A 26,123-nucleotide genomic window follows, 5' to 3' on the forward strand; every position below is an offset into this window, starting at 1 on the left:
AAAACCTAAGGTCATGATAACACCTAGTAACACCCCATCAGTATGTAAGGCGATCAAATAGCCTAAAAGTAGAAGTAACAAGCTATCACGCAGAAGAGAAACATATAGAAAGTGAAGTGTGTATCTTCTCTTATACAAAAGTGAATTACTATTTTATTCTACAGTAAAACAAAAAAAACATATAATTTCAAGACATGTCATCATGACGAGATGTTTACTATAATTACAAAACAAAAGTGAGAACAAACATAGTCAAACCAAAAAAGGCACATATTTGTTTTTTCTTTTACGTTTATCAATACATATCTATAACAACTCTTTATATTCTTCATTTTTCATTCTACCTCTATTAGAAAACATCAGAGATAAATTTATCAAAAATATTTTGGTTTTATTTCGTCAATACAATCATATCAATCTTCAAAATCAGGTAAACTTATCTTTTTTTCTCTATTACTTATGCATTCTTTCACAAGTTGTGATGTACACAAATTTTCCTTTATAACTTGGACATAAAATGTTAGTCAACTACACTTCATCATCTTATGATTCTTATGTAATTTTTTAATCATAGGTTATTATTCTTTCTTATTCTGATTAATATAATGCTTTGTTTAACCTTTTTCTTTATGCATATGATGACATGTATATATATATTTCTTAAATTTTGGATTGATATTACAAATGTTTTCCATATATGAGTAAGGTCTATATAAATTTTATATAATAATAAAGGTCAAACGTGAGTTATGCAAAACTTCAATGCATGAATTCTGTCATTGCCTTTTTCTATCTGAGAAAAGGGGAGCAATAAAATTGAAAATACAACATTTCAGGAAGTAAATTCCAAACATTGGGGTTGAAGAAACTGAATTTTTTGAATTGGAATTATAGTTTCTTTTTTTTCATATGGAATTTTTCTCACTTTCTTTAAACATAACCTATATTTTTATTACTATCAAAATAGTTAAGAATCATTGATCTCAAAAATCATATACAACTTAGATCATTGGATTTTTAACCTTTGATAAATTATCTTAATTTATCTTGCTCTTGATGTTGATACTAAAATTTTTAAGGTTCACTTCTAAGTAAAATTCAGTACAAAGTATATTTTATTAATTAGGAAACTAACATTGTACGCTACATGTATGCAATCGATCTTTCATCAAATCAATTAAGTGATTAAATTCTTATTAGGCTTGGAAACGTAATTGTTATATAAGTTTAATCTTTTACATGATAACCTCATTGGAAAATTTTCAAAATGTTAATTAATTTATATGAAATTGAATGCATTTATTTCCTACATTAAAGATCCTATAACGACTTTCATAGTTCCTCCTTCATATATGTACTTGTAGCCTTATTGCCCAGGGAGATCAAATTCTTCTTCATAAAAGAAACATGATGAACTTGTGTAATAGTTCTCACAGTGCCATCATGCCACCGAGCCCGGACTAAACCAATGCCAACTATTCTACAAGTTCTATTATTGCCCATTAATACGGTTCCTCCCCTTGTCTCATAACTGTTGACCAATCTCTTTGAATGTCATATGCAAAGTACAACTAGAGTCTAACTCTTGATACCTGTTGACCGACTCTTAGTGCTTTACTGGATCAATGAGGTTCTGGATGATGATGATCCTGCTTACCTGTACTTTATCATAAGACGATGCATGTCAACTGATATCATTACATTGAGTGTATTGAGTATGCAAGTTGGAATTCTAACAAAAACTTAATCTTGAAAAAGAGTAAGAAGGAACACTTACTTTAGATCTGCACAACTCATGAATAATTTGACTTAATTAAATCAATAAGACAAATGCAATATGTAAAAGCTTATAAAACAATAAAAACACTTAGTTCATTAAAGAAATGCAATAACACACCCAACTTTACATATTATGAAGTAATATAGTTTCTGTAAGAGATTCTCTAACTAACAACCATCACTATGAGCGTAAGTGATGGTACAACATCTTACCTCACGTTGCAAGAAGGCCGTCCTATGCCTTGCCGTCGGTATAGAACCTAAACTATTAAGTGGATCGACTAGTCTATTCTAAAAAACACTGAGTAATCATCTAAAAAGTATGACCCTTCTTAGCTCAGTAGTAATCCCAACAATACTTATCTCATATGTGTTTAAAACAACTACATCTGTAGTTTGAGGAAATCGCTCAAACTTAGATGTAAAAGATCTCTTGGAATTTTCTCTTTACTAAAACTAGCCCAAAGGCTCTGTTGAAAGTTCAACTTCCTTTCTTACTTAAAATGCGGAAACATGTGTAAATCTTTAAGGAATTCTTAATTCCCTTATAACTTTTGAGAAATGAACTCTACTCTTTACTTTTTGCTTAATTTGCAACTTGAGCCTTAAAAAGAAGTAAAAATGTTTCTGAAAGACTCTTGAAAACTTTAAGAACTTACTCTAACTTGCTTCTTAGGTTTTAGACTTTACTCTTAACTCATTTGACTTTGATCTTAACTTTCGTTGAGTTGAAATATGGATTCAAGGTTATGACTTCATGTTTATGGATGTTTAGATGTACCTTAGAGTGTTGCAATCAACAAAGAAACATGGGTACATCAATTAAGAACTAGAACAAAAAGGTGTGGGGGGGGGGGGATGGGGAGAACTGGAGTCCCTGACACTCTGAGATGAGTGGGGCACCAACCTTCAAAGTTTAGAGTGAAAGTGAAAGAAGGGGGAGAATTGCTGTTTTTTCGTCTTTCTTTGAGTAGTCGACATAATGTGTATCTTATTCGATCGTAGCTAGCAGAGAATAATAAGTAAAAACTGGAAAGTAAACTTTATACGAAAAAGTTTTTATACTTGCTAGGATCCAATATGGCTCTTATGTCTAGTCCCCTTGGGTTGCAAGGGTGTTCTCTTCAAGCCTTCGTAACCTTTGGTGTGAATACGTAGATCAGTGTAGACAGATTACACTCAGTTATTAGTTTTACTCTTTTTGTTTGATACAAAAGTTTTATCAACAATATTTTTCTCTTCTCTCGTTTTGTTTACACAAAAAAAATAAGTAATACAATGTTTGTTAAAAATAGAGTAGAGAATGTAAGATGATTCAGGCTTCGTATACACTTTCTTCTGTCAATCGAGCCTCCATTTATAGTTTTTGAAGTCTTGAAACTTTTCTTTGAAGAGATAGCAAGCCAAGAGATTTGATCCTTGAAAAAAAGGCAAATGATCCTAGATCTTGATTGCCTGTTTGATTATAGCAGTTGTATCTTCCTTAATTGATTATAGTTTGTAGCGGTTGTGTTGTTCAGTTTCGTAGATAGAGTGTAAGCTTGATATATTCAGATTTCTTGAATATTTATTTGAATATAGTTGATGTATTTTACATTGCTAGCTAGTTGTCAAGATATTCTGCTTCTTAATTTTTTGTGATTTTTGTCTTCTGAAAATCTCTTCGTGAATTTTTGATTGATTGCATTTAAATCAGAATCTATTGATTGGTAATCTTCTCTTGATTTGTGGGAATGCAAGATTGATCCTACTGTGATCTTTCTTAATTTGATGTTTTTGATATCTTTCTTGGTTTGAGCTTTCTGATATTATTCATTTGAGTCAAGGTCATTCATTCACACTCTTTAATTTTCCTTGATTCTTTCGTTTTTGATGACGATTATTTTTCAGAAGAGATGGGTTGTTTAGTATTAAAACTTTACACTAACAATCTCCCCTTTTTTGACGATAACAATATGTATTAGAAATACTTCCCTGTTATAGTCGGCTTAGATAGTTGATTTTGGATTTGCTCCACCTGAATGCAGTGCATGGTGGTTGACTAGTGGGGTTGATTTTTAATTTCTCCCCTCAACATATGCAAGACTGTTCTCTTCTATGTAGAGAGATCTAGTTGCATAACAATATCTCAATAGAGAGATAATGAAATCAAGCACGATAGAAAACATTTAGAACCATTTAAACAATAGTTCTCCCCCTTTTGCATTAGCAAAAAGGAAATAACATGGATTTTAACAAAGATTAACCACAATAAAGAGTCAACGGAAACCCAAACACACCAACGTAGAAATCCAAAAGAAGAGATAACAAAGATATTAACGAGGACACATGAAAAATTTGAACGTAGAAAGATAATTAAAGCAGGCACTAATATCAACAATTTATGGATTCTCAATAATAACCAAAGATTTACGAAGAGAACAAAACCTTCGTCTAAAAGAAGTTTTGTAAAAATATTAGCTAGATGAAAATCAGTACTAATAAAGGATACTTCACTATCACTTTTTAAAACATGATCTCTAATAAAATAATGTTTGATATCAATATGCTTAGATCGAGAATGATGCACAAAAATTTTTTACAAAAAAATAGTACTAGAATTATCACACATAATTTTAACAGGTTTAGCAGAAAAGGCATAATCACTTAATTGATGAACCATCCATTGTATTTGCGCAAATCATTGACTGATGGCAATATATTCATCCTCTGTAGTAGAGAGATACACAACCCTGTTTTTTGTTGTTCCATTAAATCAATGATTCTCCCAGAATCTGACATATACCACTAGTACTTTTCCATTTGTCAAGAGATATTATCATCTTTGTCATGAGAACAAGTGGAATTCATGGGAGTGCCTAATGACTTGGAGTTTTCTCTGCCAAATTTTTGAATGATCTCTTTGCATTACTTTATTTGAGAAAGGAATGTACTTTTCCCACATTGATATATTTGTAGTCCGAGAAAAAAAGTTAACTCGCCCATCATTACTCATTTCAAATTTCACTTTGCATAAGTACGAAAATTCTTCAAATAAGGAGATATTATCACTTCCAAAACTAATGTCATCAACATAAATCTGAATAATAAGATTCTCAAAAGAAGATCTTTTCATAAAAAAGAGTTGTATAAACTTTTCTACGAGTAAATCATGATTTAAAAGAAAGTTGCTGAGACGATCATGCAAAGCTTTTAAGAGCTTTAAAACATGATAGGGAAAATTTGGGTTTTTAAACCCAGGAGGTTGTTTTACAAAAACTTCTTCTCCAATAAAACCATTTAGGAAAGCACTTTTCACTTCCATTTGAAACAATTTAAAACCTTTTTGGGTAGCAAAAGCTAGAAGTAAGAGAATTGATACTAACCTTTCTACAGGAGTAAATTTTTCATCCTAGTCGATTCCTTCTTGTTGAGAATAACCTTGAACCACTAAACGGGCTATGTTGCAGATCACTTCTCCAGATTCATTCAATTTATTTCTGTAAACCAATTATGTTCCAATAATGGACTTATCATCGGGTTTAGGGACTAGAGTTCAAACTTGAATTTTGTCGAAATAGATCTAATTTCTCTTTCATGTCCTTGAACCAATGTTCATATGAGAGATCATCTTTTAGTTTCTTTGGTTCTACTTGAGAGATGAGTGCGACATGTGTCTCATTTATTCTTTATGCTCGAGTATTCATACCTTCACTTGGATTTTCAATAATAAATTTTTTTTGGATAATTTGATTTGCTTCTTTATTCATTTGGAACATATTTGAGTAATGGATTGATTGAAGGTTCTATTGCACTCGACTAATCAATATTACTTATCCCCTTTTGAATTGATACACACGGTTTATCATCTTCATCATCTATGTTTACTCTTACCTCAAAAGATTTGTTAGAATCATCAAAAACAACATGAATAGATTTTTCAATATTTAAAGTATGCTTGTTAAAAACTCGATAAGATCTACTATATATTGAGTAGCCAAGAAATATATCTTCATCTTTCATGCATAAAACTTACATATATTATCCTTGCATTGTTATGAATTAAACATTTCCATCCAACTGGATGAAAGTAACCAATATTAGGTCTCTTACAATTCCACAATTCACAGGATGTCTTTTTCTGAATGGTCTGATTTAGAGTCATTCAACACAGGAAAAGTTCTACTTATAGCTTCTGCGCAAAATTTGTGCGGAAGAAAGTATTCAATGATCATCTTTCTTGCCATATCTTTGCAATGTCCTATTCTTTTGTTCCATAACTCCACTTTTTTGAGGTGATCGAGGTGAAGAGAAGGTCGGAGTATAGCCTTTCTCATAACAATACCTTTCAAACAAATTATTCTCGAATTCTCCTCCATGGTCTCTTCTTATAGATGAAATGTAATAACTTTTTTATCTTTAAATTGTCTCATAGAAAATCTCATTTTTTTTCAAAGTATCATCCATGTTAGATAAAATCACAACCGAAGTAAAACAAGAATAATAATCAACTGTTACAAAAGTGTACCTTTTACCTCTGATGTTGGTTGTTCTTGTAGGTCCAAATAAGTCCATGTGTATGAGTTGTAGGAGTTTATTTGTGGGGACAGTATCCTTGCAAAAAAATGAGTTTCTTTTTTGCTTATCAATTTGACACGCGTCGTAGATGTGATATTTTGAATAGTTTAGCTTGGGTAATCCAATTGCAAGCTCATTTTTAGCCAGCTTCTCTATCAGCCTCATGCTTGCATGACCAAGTTTCTTATAACAAATCCAGGGATCATCACTAATTAAAGATAGACTTATATGTTCTCCATTGTCTTTTACAGAGTCAAGAATGTATATATTCTCTTCTCTGCTTCCTTGTAGTAAATTATTTCCAGATTAAATTTTTAACAAGCATCAATTCTTTTGAAAATGGATATCTAGATATGAGTTTCATAGTTGACTAATACTCAAGATATTGTATTTAAGTCCAGTCACTAAATAAACATTTGAGATATCACATGAACCATTAAAAGAAACTATACCAATAACAATTACCGTTTATTTAAGTTATCACCAAAACAAATGTTTCCTCCCTTGTATTCAACAACAAATTTAAACAGATTTTTATCTCATGTCATGTGATTTGAACATCCGCTATACAGGTACTATTTTCTTTTTGTTTTCTTGCGGTGTTCCTGTAAAACAAGATTATTATATCTTCTTAGGTACCCAAACCTTTTTGGGTCTTTCAAGGCTAAGGTTATCTGGAGTTCAATTGGGTCTCCAAACCAATTTAAATGATTTGTGATTTCGAAACAAGAAGTTATATGACACTTGTCTAGACTTCCACAATAATTGCAACATTTACAAGTATATTCTTTTGAAATGGAATCATTACTGTTAGTTCTTGAACCATTCGACTTATAGGCCTGGTTGCAGCTAAAGTAATTTCCGTTAAATGAATTTTTGCTTCTAGAGACCTTTTTAGAGAAATTTTGGAAAAGTTTTATTTGTTTAGGAAATTCTCAAGAGCAATTTTTAATTCGTGAATTTCTTCATAAAGGAGATCCATTTCAACTTCACCAATTTCTAGTTTTATTTCCAAATAATTTTTTTTCAGTTTGAAGATTTCGGAAGTCAGAAAAAATTCTATTAAGATATGTCACAAAACGATCTAGAAAATTTTTAAATAATTATAATTATTACATACCTCTGTGCTTGGTTCTCGAATAGCCATGAAGCAAATATTACCGATTTCTTCATGTTCATTTTCAGAGCTGTCTTCATAACTCCAGCTGCTGAGTTCTTTGTTATTTTTATTTCCTTTAGAGTAGATCTTCTTTGCTTCTAGACATTCACTGGCAATGAGACCATATTCTCCACATTCATAACATTTTCAATCATTTCTAGACTGATCGCTGAATACACTTTCCCTTTCCAAAGTTTCTTCCTCTTCTGTTGTTTGTGGATTTTCTAAAGGAATCCATCACTGATTTGGTAATTAAGGCAATTTCCTCTTTTGCTAGTTCTTCTTGTCCTTTGTCTTCTTGATTTTCTTTGAATGCCACAACCTTCTTTTTGGACTCTTCTTGGCCTTTTTTAAAAGTGAATTTTATCAAAATCTATTTAATCTCCTCTCACCTCATCATATGTTAGGGTGTTTAAATTCATGATTTCAAGAGCAACTACTTTGGCGTGCCATTGTGGTGGCAAGCTTCGTAGAACTCTTCATATATGTTCTATGAGAGGATATATTTTTCTTGAAGCTTTTACTTCTATAATGATCTTACTCAGTCGAACAAACATGCTCTCGATTGTTTCTCCTTCCTTCATTTGAAAGAGTTCATATTCATATACTAGAAAGTTGATAATGGTTTCTTTGACTTTATCGGTTCCTTTCGCAGTGTTACAACAAGATACTTTTTCATATTCCTTACTGATGATAGCATTATATAGAACATTTTTTGCTTTTGAGTGTATTTGAATAATCTCAATTTGTTCATTTGAGTAGTTCTCCAAGCTTGGAATAGTGGATGATTGACTTTCGTCTTAAATTTTAGTGATAGGAATAGGAACATCACCTAGCTTAATCAATCTCCAAACTTTCACATCATAGGATTTCATGAAGGTTTCCATTCTCACTTTTCAATGAGAAAAGTGTTTTCTATTAAAGTAGGGAGGCCTTGTTTGAGAGGTTTCTTCTTGAAATAGTGCGCCCATGATTTGTTGTGAAATGAACTTTTTCTCAAATGTTGTTAGACAGATTTTTGTGAGACGAGACTCTACTACCAATTGAAAGTGCAAAGGGGGAGGGGGGAGAATTGTTGTTTTTTTTTTATAATTTTTCTTTTAATAGTCTACTTAAGGTGTCTCTTAGTCGATGTAGCTAGTAGAAAAGAATAAGTAACATTGGAAAGTAAACTTGACACAAAGAGTTCTTATACTGGTTTGGATCCAATGTTGATCTTACGTCCAGTCCCCTTGGGTTGAAAGGGTGTTCTCTTCAAGCCTTTGTAACCTTTGGTGTGAGTATATAGATGAGTGTAGACATATTACACTTAGTGATTAGGGCTTGTTTGGATGTGCTTAATAAAAGTAGCTTTAAAAAAGTACTTTTGAAAGTGCTGAAACTTATTTTTAAAATAAGCAGTTATGTGTTTGGATAAAAGTGCTGAAGTTGCTATGCCAAACGTGAAAAGGGAAAAATGGAAGAAAGAGATGTTAGGGTTATGTGGGTAATTTGGAGATTGTATAAAAGTATTAAGGGCAAAAAGATAAAAATGTGGTCAACTTAAAACAGCTTATAAGCTAAAAATAAAAAAGCACCCCTACCCCAGCTTTTAACTTTTGGATTAAAATAAGTTTTTTTTAACTTAAAATAAGTTATTTTGAGTATTGCCAAACAGCTAAATAAGTCAAAAATCAGCTTTTAAGTCAGTTTGACCAGCTTTTAAGCTGAGCCAAACAGGCTCTTAGTTTCACTCTTTTTGTTTTGTTACAAAAGCCTTACAAACAATATTTTTATCTTCTCTCTTTTTTACACAGTAAAACTAAGTAATATAATGTTTGTTAAAAGTAGAGTAGCGAATGTAAGATGATTCATAATTCTCGTACACTTTCTTCTATCAATCGAGCCTCCATTTATAGAGTTTGACCTCTTTAAATTTTTCTTTGAAGAGATAGGATTCCAAGACATTTGATCTTTGGAAAAGAAGGCAAGTGATCCTAATCTTCTTTCTATAAAGCTCAACGCTAGTTTCCAATCTTGGTTCTTGATTGCCTGTTTGATTACAGTTGTTGTATCTTCCTTAATTGATTGTAGTTTGTAGCCGTTGTGTTTGTTAGTTGTCTTTCAAATATTCAGTTTCCTTGATCGAGTGTAATATTGATATCTTCAGCTTTCCTTGAATATTTATTTGAATATAGCCGTTGTATTTTTCATTGCTAGTTGTCAAGATATTCTGGTTTTTTATTTTTGTGATTTAAGTCTTCTGAAAATCTTAACTTGAATCCTTGATTGATTGCGTCTCAATCAGGATCCTTTGATTGATAATCTTCTCTTGATTTGCGGGGATCCAAGATTGATCATTTTGTGATCTTTTTTTTATTCGATATTTCTGATATTCTCCTTGATTTGAGATTTGTGGCTCGTGGTAACAAACGTCATGATCTATAATGGCCTACGACCTCTACTTGTGTTGATATGGTGAATGCGCTTGAGAGTGATAGCTCTTCAACGTTATGACACAAGAGACTTAGCCACATCAGCGAGAAAGGACTTAATGTTCTAACTAAGAAGAATTTTTTGTCAAATTTCAAAAGTGCTAAATTAGAAAAGTGTGAGAAGTGCTTGGCTGGTAAACAAAATAGACTTTCCTTTAAGTCATACCCTCCTTCAAGAAAGACAGAGTTTCTTGAGTTGGTGCATTCTGATTTATGTGGTCCAATGAAGACAAACACATTAGGTGGTGCACTCTACTTTGTCACCTTCATTGATGATTGCTTGAGAAAACTTTGGGTCTATGTCTTGAAGACTAAAGGTCAAGTGTTAGTTGTCTTCAAGCAGTTTCAGGCTTCAGTTGAAAGAGAAACAGGAAAGAAACTGAAATATATTTGTACTGATAATGATGGTGAATATTGTGGACCATTTGACGAATACTGCAAGTATCATGGTATTATACACCAGAAGACTCCTCCCAAGACTCCTTGGCTGAGAGAATAAACATGACCTTGATAGAAAGATTTAGATGTTTGCTTTCTCAAGCAAAGTTGCCGAACTCATTTTGGGGTGAGGCTTTATTGACTGCTACACATGTTATTAATCTATTTATGGTTTTTGATTTGCAAAGTGATGTACCAAATAGTGTTTGGTACAGAAAGAATGTTTTCTATGACCATTTGAGAGTATTGGTTGAAAAGCTTTTGACATGTGCCAAAAGATGAGAGGTCAAAGTTAGATGCCAATACAAGGCAGTGCATCTTCATTGGATATGGACTTGATGAATTCGGTTACAGGCTATATGATCCTATTGAAAAGAAACTTGTGAGAAGCCGTGATATTATTTTCATGGAGAATCAAACAATTGAAGATATCGACAAAGCAGAGAAGCTAGAATCTTCAACTTTTGATGGTATAGTTCATCATGATGAAGTTCCTCACACAAGTGTGCGTGATATTGTTGGGTTTGATAATCATCGTGATGCCCAAAATCATGTATGGAATCAACCTATTGATGTTGGTAATACCAATGATATTGTTATTGATGGTCCTGTTACTTATGAAGTTGTGGACAAATCAAACATTCCGCTTCGAAGGTCCACAAGACAACGGTTTCCTTCCTCCCGTTATTCATCCAATGAGTATGTGTTACTCACTGACGGGGGAGAACCAGAATTTTATGAGGAGGCCATTGAAGATAAGCATAAGAATCAATGGATTGAAGTCATGCAAGATGAGATGAAGTCTCTGCATGAGAACCACACTTATGAGTTGATAAAATTGCCTAAGGGCATGAGAGCTTTGAAGAACAAGTGAGTGTTCAAAGTTAAAGTTGAAGAACACAACTTGAAGCCCAGGTACAAAGCTAGATTGTTTGTTAATGGATTTGGTCAAAGAAAAGGTACTGACTTTGACGAAATATTTGTAAAAATGTTCTCGATTCGCACAGTTTTAGGTTTGGTTGCTAGTATTAATTTATAGATTGAGCAGATGGATGTGAAGACGACTTTCCTTCACGGTAAACTAGAAGAAGAGATTTATATGGAACAACCTGAGGGCTTCAAAGTAGATGGTAAAGAAAATTTTGTGTGCAAACTCAGAAAGAATCTATATGGCCTAAATGAAGCTCCTAGACAGTGGTACAAGAAGTTTTAATTTGTTATGGGGGAGCAAGGCTATAAGAAGACTTCTTCACATCATTGTGTATTTGTACAAAAAATTTCTAACAATGATTTTATCATCCTTTTGTTGTATGTGGATGATATGTTGGTTGTGGGCAAGAATATTTCCAAGATTGAGGAGCTGAAAAAAGAGTTATTTAAGTCTTTTTCTATGAAAGACTTGGGTCATGCCAAGAAAATTTTGAGCATGAGAATTACTCTTCTCAGAGATGAAATGAAGATTTATTTGTCCCAGAAGAAGTACATTGAACGTGTACAGGAGAACATTAATATGAAGAATGCTAAGCTTGTTAGTACACCTCTTGCTGGTCATATGAAGTAGAGCAAGAAGATGTGTCCTACAGCTAGGGAGGAAAAAGAGAACATGGCCAAAGTTCCATATTCCTCCATCGTCGGAAGTCTAATGTATGTAATGGTGTGCACTAAACCTGATGTTGCTCATGCAGTTGGCGTTGTCAGAAGATTTCTCGACAATTCGGGAAAAGAGCATTGAAAAGCTGTGAAGTGGATACTCAGGTATTTTAGAGGAAGCTCAGATGAATGCTTGTGTTTTGGAGCATCAAATCCAATCTTGAAAGGATATACAGATTCTGATACGGCATGTGACCTTGATAATAGAAAATCCATTATTGGATATTTGTTTACTTTTTCAGGGGGAGCTATATCATGGCAGTTGAAGTTGCAGAAGTTTGTTGCACTATCTACAACTGAAGCTCAGTATATTGCGGCTAATGAATACGGCAAGGAGACAATAATTTCTTCAAGAGCTTGGTTTGAATCAGATGGAGTATATTATCTATTGTTACAGCCAGAGTGCAATAGACTTGAGTAAGAACTACATGTACCATTCTAGAACAAAAAACATTGACGTCAGATATCATTTGATTCGTGAGGAACTGGAGAGTGAATCATTTCACATAAAAAGATCCACACAAGTAAACATCCAACAGATACACTGACCAAGACGATAGCGAAAGACAAGTTCTAGTTATGCAAAGAACATGTGGGCATGATCTCTCTCTAAAGAAAATGAAGATACCTCTCTCTAGTGAATGGGACTGGAGGGGGACATTTATTGATTCCATCCCATTTTTTGGTCAACTTTTGTTATTCAATTGATACAAGTAATTGTTAAAAAGGTATAGTGATAAGAGTTGAAAATTAAGATTTGATAGTTGGCAAATGGGTAAGATTTCCAACCTATTTTTGACTTTGCTATATTTGCCTATGTCATTAGTGGCATAGGCATGATTTTATCCTTTTATAAATAGAGCACTCTTTCTCATTTGTAGAACACACCAATTTAGAGAGAAAATACCATTTTGAGAGCAAAGTGAGGTATTCTATAGACTATACAAGAAAAATAGTTTGTGAGCGATATTTTAGTAAGGTGGAAACCAAAAGAGTGTTGTTACTTTTGAGTGTATAGTAGTCACTTTGAGTATTGTATTCGTAACTACACAGTGTTTGTAAAATTCCTTATTATAGAAATACCAGTTGCTCCTCTTGGCCCGTGGTTTTTCCCTTATTTAGAAGGGTTTTCATGTAAAATACTTGTCGTTATTTTTCCATTTTATTCCCATTTCATTTACCATATATATTTTGTGTTTATACGCATTTTACCTACATATATATCATTATAAACCAAGTTGTAGCCTAATAAAAATATATAAGGAAGTGAGTTGTTGTCACTGTCACCACATTTCAAAAGTCAACCAAGTTAGGGAGGTAGGGCATGTATGGGAAGTAATAGGGAAGAACAGTGATAAGGTAAACAGGAGATAATAGTGTAATAAAACATAAGACATTTGTTCCGCAACCGTTTTTAATTAGCTCATGATGGTTCTTGCAGGTTTGTGGAATGAATAAAGGCCATTATGTGGGCGTCTTACCTCCGCTTTACGATTTAATGGGTGATGAAACTTAGGGGAAGGGTGTGAGAATGAGACATCCAACGAATGATGAAAGGGATAAACTTATGTATGTATACGAGAATTGGACGGGTTTTTTGGAATCCTCTGTTGGGTCCATAGCAGTCAGTTGATTTGCGTCCATAACGGGCGTTCAGTTGAGCGACAAAGTGGAATACTGCTGTTGTTAAAAATTGGTCAAAATATCATATCCGTCGGCCAGCCACCCATAGTGGTTGGTAAACATCCCTCTAACCAACTTCGTTCCCTTGTTGAGCACTGATACCAGCGTTGAATCCAAAACACTTGAATTATGTTCTTACTTCTGCATTTTCCTTTGTAGTGGGTTGATTAAGTTGACATGTCCAGGTGGGATAAGACATGTGTCATTACTTTTGATGTTTGGATCGTGATACTAGTTATAAAAAAATGAATTTTATTAATCTTCTTTGAAGATATTAAATTTATAATTAAAATTGTAAGGGAGCGATTGAGAGAAATTATACTATATATTATCAATAATTATTTACAAATTGTGTAATAAATTAATTGAATACCAATTATTTTTTTGTCATGACTCCCTAATTGAGTTTTCTCTCTTCATTTAAAGGAGATATGTTTTGTATATAATCCATGAAATATAATAACTTAGTCTCATAAGAAGTGAATCAAAACTAAGAGGCTAAACATTTCCAAATCGTCGTTTGTGGTGCTTTGGGGGTTGGGCGGAGTTGTAAGCGGTTATGAAATCTAGTGTTTTAGTTTTTTTTCCATGAATTAATGCATCACAAATCAAATATACATTTTATATATATACTATTTTAAAATAAATTTGGTCAACTTTTATACTTTTCGACAAACTTTAATAATAAGAATTTGATATACTTTATGCCATAAATATCCATATATTCTATTGTATGTTCATACTATGGCACAATAACTAGAAAATTTATAATTAATTTACCATATTTATCATGCAATGTTTTTGATTTGTTAGACTTAATGTTTAGATTAGATCGTCTTATATTTAATTTAAGACATTGATTAATAACTATGTCTTCTATAGTATTTTATTAATAATTAATATATATATATATATATATATGAAAACCTTCAATCCGGTGATGTAGCGCAACCACAAGCCTGAATTCCCTTCAATTTATTTATCACCATAAATACCCGTGCTCTCGAAACAGTCGTATCTCTAACTAAGCAACATTTCCTTTGCCTTACCATCACGCCTCTTCCTGTACCATCACCGCTGTATTACAAATAGCGCCTTAACCAAAACTCCTTCCTTACATTGTTGCGTTGCGTCATGCACACAACATTCAATTCTCTCCTTTGCTTCCAACACCCATCTGCAAATATACAAGCACTTTCACTGCGTGTCTTTATGTACCCAAAGGATATCAACGAAAACCCCCGTCAAACCAGGTAATCATTCTTACTTTTTTAATTATCACGTTACGTTCCCCTTAACGTTGCATAATATTTTCAACCCCTATTGTTTAACTAAACAACTGTATTGTTCTAATTGTCTCTAGCCTTTGATGTTGTAATAAGCAAATTCCTTTTCCATTCTATTTATCTCCTGCCAGGGCTGCTTATATGGATGAAAATGTAGACACTGATTATATGGACACAAATGATTTAACACAAGCCCATGCCCATGCAGGTTTGCATTCATGCATTTTCCACTTACCTTTACGGATGGGATATCGTTCCTCTGTACAAATTATTTGTGATGCATAAAAATTGAGGGCATGTAGAGAGTGGTTGGCCGGGTTGGTAGTGATTGTATTTGGTAACTTATCTATGAGTTAGAATTGTCAAGTTATGAATAAAGAGTAGAGCGAGCAAGATATGGAGTTAGAGTCAAGGGTATTATATGCTTAAGGTGTATAGAAAAGAGAAAGGCAAGTGGATAAAGGTTGAGGAGTGTACTTTCTTATTGCATATTTTGTGCTAGTTTGATTTAGTTATATTATGTGGTGGGTATTGGGTTGATCGATGATGCTTGCCAGTACGTGTGATTTGTACTAATACTTCTCTTTCTATGTCTTTTGGCATAGTCTGATTGCAAGGTCACTGATGTTTCATAGGTGAAGACCAAGACAATCTCCAACAACTTTTACTCTTCCTTCTTTGTGGTGGAAGCTGTGTCATTGGTTACTGTATTTTATACCTTGTAATCTTAGAATCTCTTGTACCTGTTTAGACTAGATCGCCAGGGGAATTATTTATTTTACAAATTTAACTTTGGATTGTTGAAACTCTTTATAATATAAAAATCTCATGGATTTCCTTTTATCTCTAGTTTTCTTAATCTTCTACATGTTTTTAACCATATGGGGATCAAGGGTCCTCTACTTCGGTGTTAGAGTAAATGTGCGCACGGTCCGCTGGTTTGGGTCTTGATCAGGAGCGTGATACCAACATATCCATGCTACTAAAAAAGATGGTAGTAAACCGTCACTTAAGATAGCTACAAGTCATCATTTCAAAAAACCTACAATCCTTATCAGATAGGTGCATCTCAATGTATCTCAATCTCAATCTATTAAGAACTCTTATTACATTATGCTCAATACCCCTTGCCATCACCAAAAAGTCAACCTTATCATCAACATGACACCTCAAACCCATTATAACAACCAAATCCAAAGGACTAACTCAATTTTATACGCATTTCTTACTAAAATCCTCAATGGCCATCACACAAATGTTGTCACAACCCAAAAACGGATATGATGGTACTCATCTTATTCCACCAAGTCAAGTTAGCCTAAGACCAAATATCTAACAAAGCAATCCAACAATAATTTCTAATATGAAAACAATTCCACTTAATTTAATCCCCAAAAACAGGTTGTCACGTGCACAAGCCTCTAATGTAAATATTAGAATTGAAATAAAATACGAGTCTAAAATGAAGTTGTCTTCCAAGTAAAAATAAAATCATAAACTGGAGTAGGAAAGTTCGCTGAGATGACAAACAACTACCTCATAATCCTCCACAAGATGCCTCGGAAACGAAGAGAATGGAAGGTATCACCAAAATCAGGGCTCGTAACCTACAAAAATTGTAGAAGCAAGGGGTGAATACCAAACCAGCGGTACCCAACAAGCAAACCTCTAAACACAAGTTAAGGGAACAAAATACAGGTACTCCTTACCCCCTATCTGAACCTCCACGCTATAAACAACTCACAGTTTACAAAACACACAACTCAATAACCACACTTTATTAGTTTACATATTCTCAATAACAGCTCAATATTCAACAATCACAATTTTCACAGAGAAACACTACTAAGATCAGCAAAACACGTATTCAAGTTCATCAATAATAAAAATGTGTTATGTCATGAGATGCAATGTCAAGTATAGTGATTCATGTCTTCCCTAATGATACACACATGTTGTCTCTCAGTCTGGGACCCATGGGGGACATATCTTTCCATGCATCTGTCGCGGCACACGACACGATCCTCGATTATTGTAAACGTCGCGGTGTGCGATACATCCCTAAAAATATAATATCCATCGCGGCACACGATACAACCCTCGAAATGGTACATCCTCTTATCATCTAACTTTTATTAAAACCATGTCTCAGATGCAAAATGACATGCTCAAATGAAAATGAGGAGATAACCATTTTGATATCAAAACACAATTTACAACAAGGAATACAATACCAACAAATAAGCAACAAGTCTCCAAATCATTCTCGACACCACACAAGGAAATACATGAATTTCATATGCTTAACAAGAGTTTAGAAATCCACTTGCCTTAGTCAATCAAATAATTATTCTTGGACTTGAGCCTTCCCTGTCCTTTGAGCTTCCGAATCTATGGAATCTATTCAAGTATATATTCACAATAAGGTTTCAGAACTAACAACACTCACACTTTTATGTGTTTAATCTTAACCTTAAAAATCCACCCAAATTTATAATCAGGTTTGTAGTTCTTGATGCCAATTAACATTTCAACTATCAAAACCCCAAATGATATTTATATAATACTATAGATCTAATATTTAATTTCCGATCTCAATATATTAAAACTTAACTCATAATGTGATAAGATTAAGAAATTAAATTAAATTATCTATCATCCACGGAAAAACACCGCCTTGAGCCTAAGACTACTTCTGTCCTCACTGTACTAACCACACATAATGTAGCAATCACTACCAAAGTATTTGCATTAAATTTAGTCATAAAATTTTCCCAGGAGACACGTTCATGAACAAACCATTATTTTCCTCACATTATAGCATGTATGACATTTTTTTTTTCTTTGATTGTTTTTTTTCTTTGTTCAGCAATACACACTAAATTATCTATATAATCAAAGAAACCAAATGATCACAATTAAGCATTAAATACCTATTAACAACTGATTCAAATATTTTCAAAATTTTCAACTATTCACGTGATTTGTTATTCAATTTTTTAGACTCAAATATGCAATCTATCACTTGTTATTATACACATATATATAATTACCTATATAACATTGCTATATACACACATATATGTGCGGCAATCAAGGAACTAGAAGCAAAGGAAACTTACATGAAGTAGTTCGTAAGCTGCAAGTGCAGAAACCCTTCGCCCTTTTTTTCCCTATTTATTTCTGAATTATTTATGTACTAAAAGTGGTGAATTTTACCCACTTATTTTATTAAATATAGGCTAAAGGGTATAAGGTCTTGAAAAAATTATCACTTTAGCCCATAAACTATTAATTTAATCATTTATCTATAATTATTCATCCATTAATTAACTCAAGTTAAACAAATATTCAAAATTTCCAAAAATGACCTTCTGGGTCATTACATTATCCACCACTAAAAATCATGTTCGTCCTCGAACATAAAGTAAAAGAAAGTACCTAAAGCTTCAAAAAGTTGAGGATATCTGGAATGCATGTCAGACTCTGTCTCCCAAGTTGCTTCCCTTACTGAACGGTGCTTCCATTGCACCTTCACTAAAACAAGCTCCTTGGTCCTAAGCTTTCGGGCATGCCTATCCAATATAGCTATATGCTCCTCCTCATATGTCAAGTCTAGATCCAACTCTACAGAGTCAAGTGAAAGCACATGAGATTCATCCGGAATATACTTCCAAAGCATAGAGACATGGAAAACAGGATGAACTCCCAACAAACTAGGTGGAAAGGCCAACTTATAGGCCACCTCTCCCACTCGGCTCAAAATCTCAAAAGGTCCAATGCACCTAGATCTAAGCTTGCCTTCTTTCCAATCCTCATCACACCCTTCATGGGTGATACTCGGAGCCAAACATGATCACCCTCCATAAACACTAAGGCTCTAACTCTCCGGTCTGCGTAACTCTTCTGTCGACTCTGAGCTGTCAATAATCTATACTGAATCATACAGACTTGCTCCATAGCATCTCTAAGAAAGTCTGTATCCAAAAAGTCCATCTCCACCGAATCAAACCAACCAATCGGAGACCTACACTGTCTTCCATACAACGCCTCAAATGGGGACATCTGGATACTAGAGTGATAATTGTTATCATAGGTAAACTCCGCTAAGGGTAAATGTCGATCCCATCTATCTGCGATGTCGATCCCATCTATCTCTGAAATCGATCACACACGCTTGGAGAATATCTTCCAAAACCTGAATCATCCGCTCAGACTGACCAACTGTCTGAGCGTGAAAGTCTATACTCATATCTAACTGAGTACCCAGACCATGTTGTAATGCCTTCCAAAAGTGAGAAGTAAATAGTGAATCTCGATCTGATATGATAGAAATAGGAACTCCATGTAGTCGCACAATTTGACTGATATATAGCTCGACTAACTTTTCTGTCGTATACTTCATCCGAACCGGAATGAAGTGGGCATACTTGGTCAACCTATCAACAACAACCCAAATAGAGTCATAACCACCCACTGTGGTAGGCAAACCCACAACAAAGTTCATAGTAATCCGCTCCCACTTCCAAGTAGGAATAGGCATCCTCTGAGATACACCCCCGGGCCGCTGGTGCTCACACTTAACCTGCTGGCAAGTCAAACACCTAGAAACAAAGTTTGAAATATCTCTCGTCATCCCACACAACCAGTAATGCTGACTCAAATCATGATACATTTTCGCCGCCCTCGGATGGATGGAAAATCGAGAACAATGGGCCTCCTCAAGAATTAATCTAATCAAATCGCCTGTTTTAGGCACACAAATCCTGCCTCCGATCCTTAAGACGCCATTAGGATCAAGGACAACCTCCTTGGCTTCCCATCTCAATACTTTGTCTCGAATGATACATAACTTCTCATCATCAAAATGGTGTGCACGGATCTGCTCGACTAAAGAAGATCGAGCCTCAATAAAAACAATCATCCCATCACTGTCCTCTGAAATCTGCAATCGGACAAGACTGTTAGCTAACATCAGAACATCTCTAGCCAATGGTCTCTCCTTAATACTAAGAGATGCAAGACTCCCCATGCTATGAGTCTTCCTACTCAAAGCATAGGCCACAACATTGGCCTTCCCCGGATGATACAAAATGGTCACATCATAGTCCTTCAGCAACTCAATTATATGTTGCTTTATCTCGAGCTAAAAAATCTAACTCCGTCAAAGTATTGATCAGACCGACTACGGTTCAAGACGAAGACCATACAACTTATAATATTGTTTACAATGAAATTATGCAAAAAGCCTTCTCATGACATCCAAGTATGTTGCATACATTTTTAATATTCTCTATCTTCTCATACCTTAGATATTAGGTCTTTCTCTGATGACTTATACGAATATATATAATTCTATTCTTATTTAATTTTTTGGTCATTACAGATTATTCCCATATGGCACATAGACTTACCATAAACTCTATCACTCCAAATACACAAGATTGGCTATGCAAAATCCAGGTTGTTGATAAATTTCCTCCCAGGGACACCAAAGATAAAATGAAGAAATATCAGCTGCTTCTCTTACAGGATGAAAAGGTTAATTCTATCATGTGTACCTCTTTGTTTAATCAACATTCTTTACTATTTTGGCTGCCTATAATGTTTAACTAATGTTTATCTGTATGTGGTTTCTATTGAAATACAAGATAAAATGTCATTTACTAATTTACTTCGATGTTATCTGTACAGAATCTGATAGTTTTTGTTTGACATTTGCTTATGTATGTGCACATAACCTCTGCTTCTTTAACCTGTCATAACCTTCACGTTCTACCAACTGTTTCACCCTTCTGTATTTCTGTTTACCAGTGAACATCAGCATATACAAAACTCCCATTTTTACATATCTCCAATCCATCTGTGCTTCTGTATGCACACTATTTACATATTCTTACAAAAGTTTGTTTCTATATGTAGCAGTTATCGTACCATTCTTAATTGATATTGTCCCTATGCGATATTGTAATGAAAAAAAAAACCTTGACGTCGCTAAAATTTCAGACAAGGATATGTACATACTACACCTGTTATTGGCAAAACTGATTGAAATTTGTGGAGGCATTTCGCATTACATTTTCTGTATTAATATAAAATATGTATTATTGTTGTTAAAATACGTAAACAAAGAGAATAGTTTTTGGTTAATTTTCTGTGTATTGCTCTTGTGAAATAACTTTTACATTTATACAGGTAAGATGGAAAGAAATACGGAACCAGATAAGGAAAATGGTTGTATTCAATTTGCTGAAATACACCTCTATTGTGTCTATCCCTTGTTTCATAGAGGTTGCTTTTGTGTTCAGATCATAGATCTGCAATTCATCTCTGCCGCTACTGAGTAGAGTTTCGATGCCTTTCCATAAGTCTCGGGCAGTTTTGTAGTCCAAGAATTGATTCACGAGGTCTCCGTCAATATTCTCGATGATCCATGAAATGACCATCGAATCTTTTTGAGCCCATTGCTGGTATTCTGGATTATCTGGTGAAATGGGGTTGACGATGATGTGATTGAGTCTTCCCCGGCCACCAATTGCTATCTGCATCAGTTTACACCATTTGGTGTAGTTGGTGAAGTTCAATTTTTCCGCGACTCGCACTGTTTGTGAAGTCCCTGGTTCGATGTTGGTTGAATTTTTGTTGAGTGTTTGGAACATTTGAAACAGTTGCTGCATATGTTCCATAGAAATAAGCTGGTTTGGATTTTCCGGTGGGTTTTCCGATGGGTCTTCCATTTCGGTAGATCCCGGTAGATGATGAGTACGGAAAAAAAAACGTCGAAGATCGACCTTATGGCTCTGATACCATGTTAAAATACGTAAACAAAGAGAATAGTTTTTGGTTAATTTTCTGTGTATTGCTCTTGTGAAATAACTTTTACATTTATACAGGTAAGATGGAAAGAAATACGGAACCAGATAAGGAAAATGGTTGTACCGAATATATTACTAACATAATTAGTCTATTTTGTTTCTATAATTATTTTGCTAAATATGGATATTTTCTACAATTGTTTCTGTTGAAATTTAGTCATACGAATAGCTGAATGGTCTGTTATCTTAATAGAGATGGTTGTACTTCATCTGATATTTATTGTCTTATCTGCCACAAAATAGCACAAAAAGAAAACTATTCTCTTAATATCAGTCGTATATTAGGTAAGACGTCATTATCTGTCTAAACATATTTTAAAATCCCCTTTATATTTTAACGTAAAAAAAAACTCCCCTAGCAAGTACAGCTCCTGGATGTAGTCATCCTTTCTTTTCATTACTTATCAATTTTCATTAGTTAAATTATTTTGACCTTTTGCAAAGCATTAATTGAATAAAAACTCTTCATGCAGGAACATCAAATTTTGGCAACCATATGGAATGCTGATATAACACAATTTGCAAATCATTTTAAGCCCTTCCAAACGTACTTGCTGTCAGTGGTACGTGTTAAAGAGTCAACTTACGAATATGCTGCTTCTTTCAACAATTCACCTGGACAATCGATAAAAATGCTATTCTTGAACCAATTGAAAAAGTCAGCCCCCCCAGAAAGTCCACTGCCTCCTCCTGCTCGATTAGTTGTCACACCTTTTGATGCTTTTGATCAACAAGCAAAAGACGCTGAATTCGGTACTTACAAAATTGTCATCACTATATTTTCTGCAATCATGCTCAACTCATTAATTACAATCTCTAATTATATGCAGATGTTCTTGCGCTACTGATCAATGCCGCCCTCCAAGTTTTGCGGCCAATGGACAGAGAATCCTAGAATTTATCATCATGGATAGTCTGTAAGTTCATACATTCAAATGTACACAATTGTAATGTTGTTAACAAAATCAATCCTGCGAATCTTATAACAAAATTTGAACAGGCGGAAGATAGAAGGCTTTTGTTCTTTTTTTTTCCGTAGTGCATGTCATCAATTTTGATATCTCTGTTCCGCTTTCTATCAACCCATTAATTATGCTGTAAACGTGAGAACAGAGATTGTTTTGGCCTAAAATCTTTAGCAGGAGTAAAAGATGTTCATGACCTGCATGTTTGGGCCATCAATACAGGGAAAATTGTTTTATCCTGTCACGTTGTAACTGAGCCAGGAGTCAACCAGTATGAAACTATTCAGAATGTTAGGGAATATTGTGACACCACATACAGAATTAACCGTTCAAGTTGAACAGGTTCATTGTAGATTGTATATATTGCCCGCTTAATCTCTCTTTCCTCTATATCTCTCTCTTGTGAGTATAGCATAGATGTGAATGTACTTTGTAGTCTTTGTTTTCTTGATAGCATAATTATTTTAGTAAACCTTTAGCTAGAGTGCTGACTGCCAAAACATAATTTGAGAATTTAGATGTTTTTTTACCCCAGATTTCTGCTATGCTTTCGAGTTTTCTAAGGTCCAAGACATTAAAGTTCTAATTTTTTCCCATATCATTTCCATTTTAAGGATGACTCTATAGTGCCTTTTGCAATTTTGAGAGGCCACACCTTTTAACCAAGTTGTCAGCCGTCCACTATGTGACTTTCAACTTCTCCCTCGTAGGGGAATATTTTTGTTTCTGCTTTCTTTCTTCAATTTTTTTAATCGGACAAAATACCCATTGGTATTACCTGGTTGTCCACTTTACAAATTAGTGCTTTAGTTCTACTGTATGTACTAAGCTTAGAAAATGTCTTCTATAGATGTTTGTTTCCGAGCAAGCTCCCTCATATTACTCTTACCACTCCGATGTTAGCACGTCCATGATAAGCATTGTGAATCATTCGAAGCCTAGAGTTACAAATCAATTCAGCGTTTTAAAAAAATATAAAATTAAGCTCTCCATATGATGAATGCTGTGAGGAAATGGCGCCTACAAACTCCAGATACAATAGGTGCTAAGACAGAGAATTAGTTATCACATAAATCCATCAACACCTTAATGAACTTATCATCCATTCTATAAGTTTTCCTCTTCATGATGTTGGAGTTTTTGCTGTCAATTCTCTAACTAAGCTTGAAACCACTCAGTTAATATTTCCCTGTATAGGGTAAGGTGTAACACATGAATCATAATATTTAATTTGCTCTGTTTTTTCCAGCCAAGTGTTTCCCCGAGTAATCTAACAGTGTTGGACATAAAGTTCCGTGCTTCCTGCTTTTCCTTCCGATTAAAGTATTTGCAGGAGAATCACAGATTTAACTTAGATGTCAACTAAGGAATATGTTAAAGTAAAATAAAACAATTTAACATTTTTTTTCTTATCAAAAGATGTTGAAGTAATTTATTTTAGGAATTTCCCTCATGGATGGGCTTGACAGAAGAACTGGGAGCTATTCTTTTTTATTGAAGAGAGCACTTCATATAGTACTTACAGAAAAATTGAGAGATGGCCAGTAGTAGACAAGTACTTCTTGTCTATCCAGGAAAAATGGAACGAGAGGTTTTTTTCTCGATAGAAGGATGAATTTCCTAAGCTATTACTACTTGTCTTTTGTTTGATTGGGATGTACTATCTATTTACTGATTAACATTGTAATCATTTAAAATTTATTAAATATAAATTTATAAAATGATTCAGATAATATTGAATTCATAAATATATTAATCCAAATAAATATTATGGATTGATATAATTGACTTAAATATTTAAGTCCAATAAATATGAATTTAATTAAAGTCTAAAGTAATTGATTTGGGCTACAATGGATGAACCCAATTTGTTAAACTCAATCTCATCTCATTCTAGAGCCCATCTTGGCGCCACGTGTGCAGATGATGTGGCATGCCAAGTCAAATAAGAAAACCAATAGAATCATGACATGTGTCAAAGATGACAAGCCCGCTCCATAAAGCCCAAATGTCATGTCACTTCAATCTGATTGGCTGAACGGAATCCTATTCTAATCGCAACTCCTCTATTCTAAAACTATAAATAAGGGTCCTCATAATTCAAAAAAGGGACAGAAAATTCTAAACAAGAAGCTAGAGAAACTCTGTGGTACAAACGCCATTTAATTCTCTACAAAGCTACAAGTTTAAGAATTCAAGCATTCAAGTTCAAGAACGATCAAGATCAAGACCACCGAATTCAAGAACAAGCTCGAAGCCCTTGAGTTCAAATAAAAGTCAAGATCAAGATAAAGTTCAAGTTCAAGTTCATCATAGATTCAAGAACAAGCTTTAAAGCCCTTGAATTTATATTTGAAAAGGCGAATTCAGAGGAATTATAGAGATTGTAACACTCGCATTTGAAATAATAAAATCGATTGTTGCTATAATTTTCCGTTCTTGATTATTGTTTTCTCGACGCGAATTTTATTGTCTACAAACATGGCCGAGCTCTTTTCCTCTTAAGCTCTTTTATTTTGTGAATATGTTTCAGATGTTCGAAGCCTATCTTTGATCTTAATTTCATTTTATCTATTCTACATCCGCAAGTACTTATTTGAATACCCCTCCTTCCATACTTTTGCTTTCACTTTGATTTGCAACAATTGTGATACTGCCATCTTTTTTCCACTTAAAACAGAAAAAAAAAAAAAAACTCACACTTTGGGAAGAGTATGTTCTGTATTAATGGAAACAGCCTCATAGAAACACTCGATGACTATCCAGTCATTTTAGCTAAAAGGATAGTTAAATCTACAACAGGTAAAAAAACAGTAATACTCTTCTCAACATATATACTCCTAAATATAAGTAATTACCCAATTAACTTCTTCTTATCTACACAGGCTTGTCAAATAGATACAATACATTGACGGTCAACTCACACTAGCAAATCAGGACCAACTTTTCCGCACCATGGCCTGCCTGGGTTGCAACATTACATTCCCAAGAAGTACTTCCTCGAGACCATTCTGCTGCATACATTGCGATAGATCTTCTATGCTCATCCCAAGGTATAATCAACATTTACACTTTTAAGCTATTATCATCTGCACCTACTCTTTTACGGTATTCTCAAAATAATAACCATCACCCTCCCCTTCTACACATAGAGTGCAATTTGACATCACAGTTACCGACAATACTGGTTCGGCAACGGCTTGCATTTCTGATAAAATCGCTGAAAAAATGTTATCTCTCAACAGAAGAGATTTACA

At 34.0% G+C, this 26,123-nt stretch overlaps 1 protein-coding gene and 1 long non-coding RNA gene across 3 annotated transcripts; one reads left to right on the forward strand and one right to left on the reverse strand.

Annotated features, from left to right (window-relative positions):
- Positions 1 to 14,727: 14,727 nt before the first annotated feature.
- On the forward strand, positions 14,728 to 15,869 carry LOC109120539 (uncharacterized). 2 transcript variants are annotated; one of them, XR_002028036.3, is made up of 3 exons: positions 14,729 to 14,993; positions 15,158 to 15,234; positions 15,632 to 15,869. It is a non-coding gene; the product is annotated as an uncharacterized lncRNA (long non-coding RNA). The 2 variants fall into 2 exon arrangements; XR_002028035.3 differs by having other exon boundaries at positions 14,728 to 14,993; positions 15,158 to 15,869.
- Positions 15,870 to 18,423: 2,554 nt separating this feature from the next.
- On the reverse strand, positions 18,424 to 19,091 carry LOC138343230 (uncharacterized). Its single transcript, XM_069294689.1, has 2 exons — positions 18,974 to 19,091; positions 18,424 to 18,851 (listed from the first exon to the last, which is right to left on the reverse strand). The coding sequence occupies exons 1-2, from the start codon at positions 19,089 to 19,091 to the stop codon at positions 18,424 to 18,426; spliced, it is 546 nt and encodes a 181-aa protein (XP_069150790.1).
- Positions 19,092 to 26,123: the final 7,032 nt, after the last annotated feature.

This window comes from Solanum lycopersicum, chromosome 1 (genome assembly GCF_036512215.1).
Source record: "Solanum lycopersicum chromosome 1, SLM_r2.1".
NCBI lineage: Eukaryota > Viridiplantae > Streptophyta > Magnoliopsida > Solanales > Solanaceae > Solanum > Solanum lycopersicum.

Excerpts from the sequence above, each read along its gene's own strand:
- LOC138343230 (XM_069294689.1), bottom strand. The coding sequence starts at position 19,091 with ATGTCCCCATTTGAGGCGTTGTATGGAAGACAGTGTAGGTCTCCGATT. Across the intron at positions 18,852-18,973 it reads AGATGCTATGGAGCAAGTCT|GGTGTGATGAGGATTGGAAA; the intron begins GTATGATTCAGT and ends TCACCCATGAAG.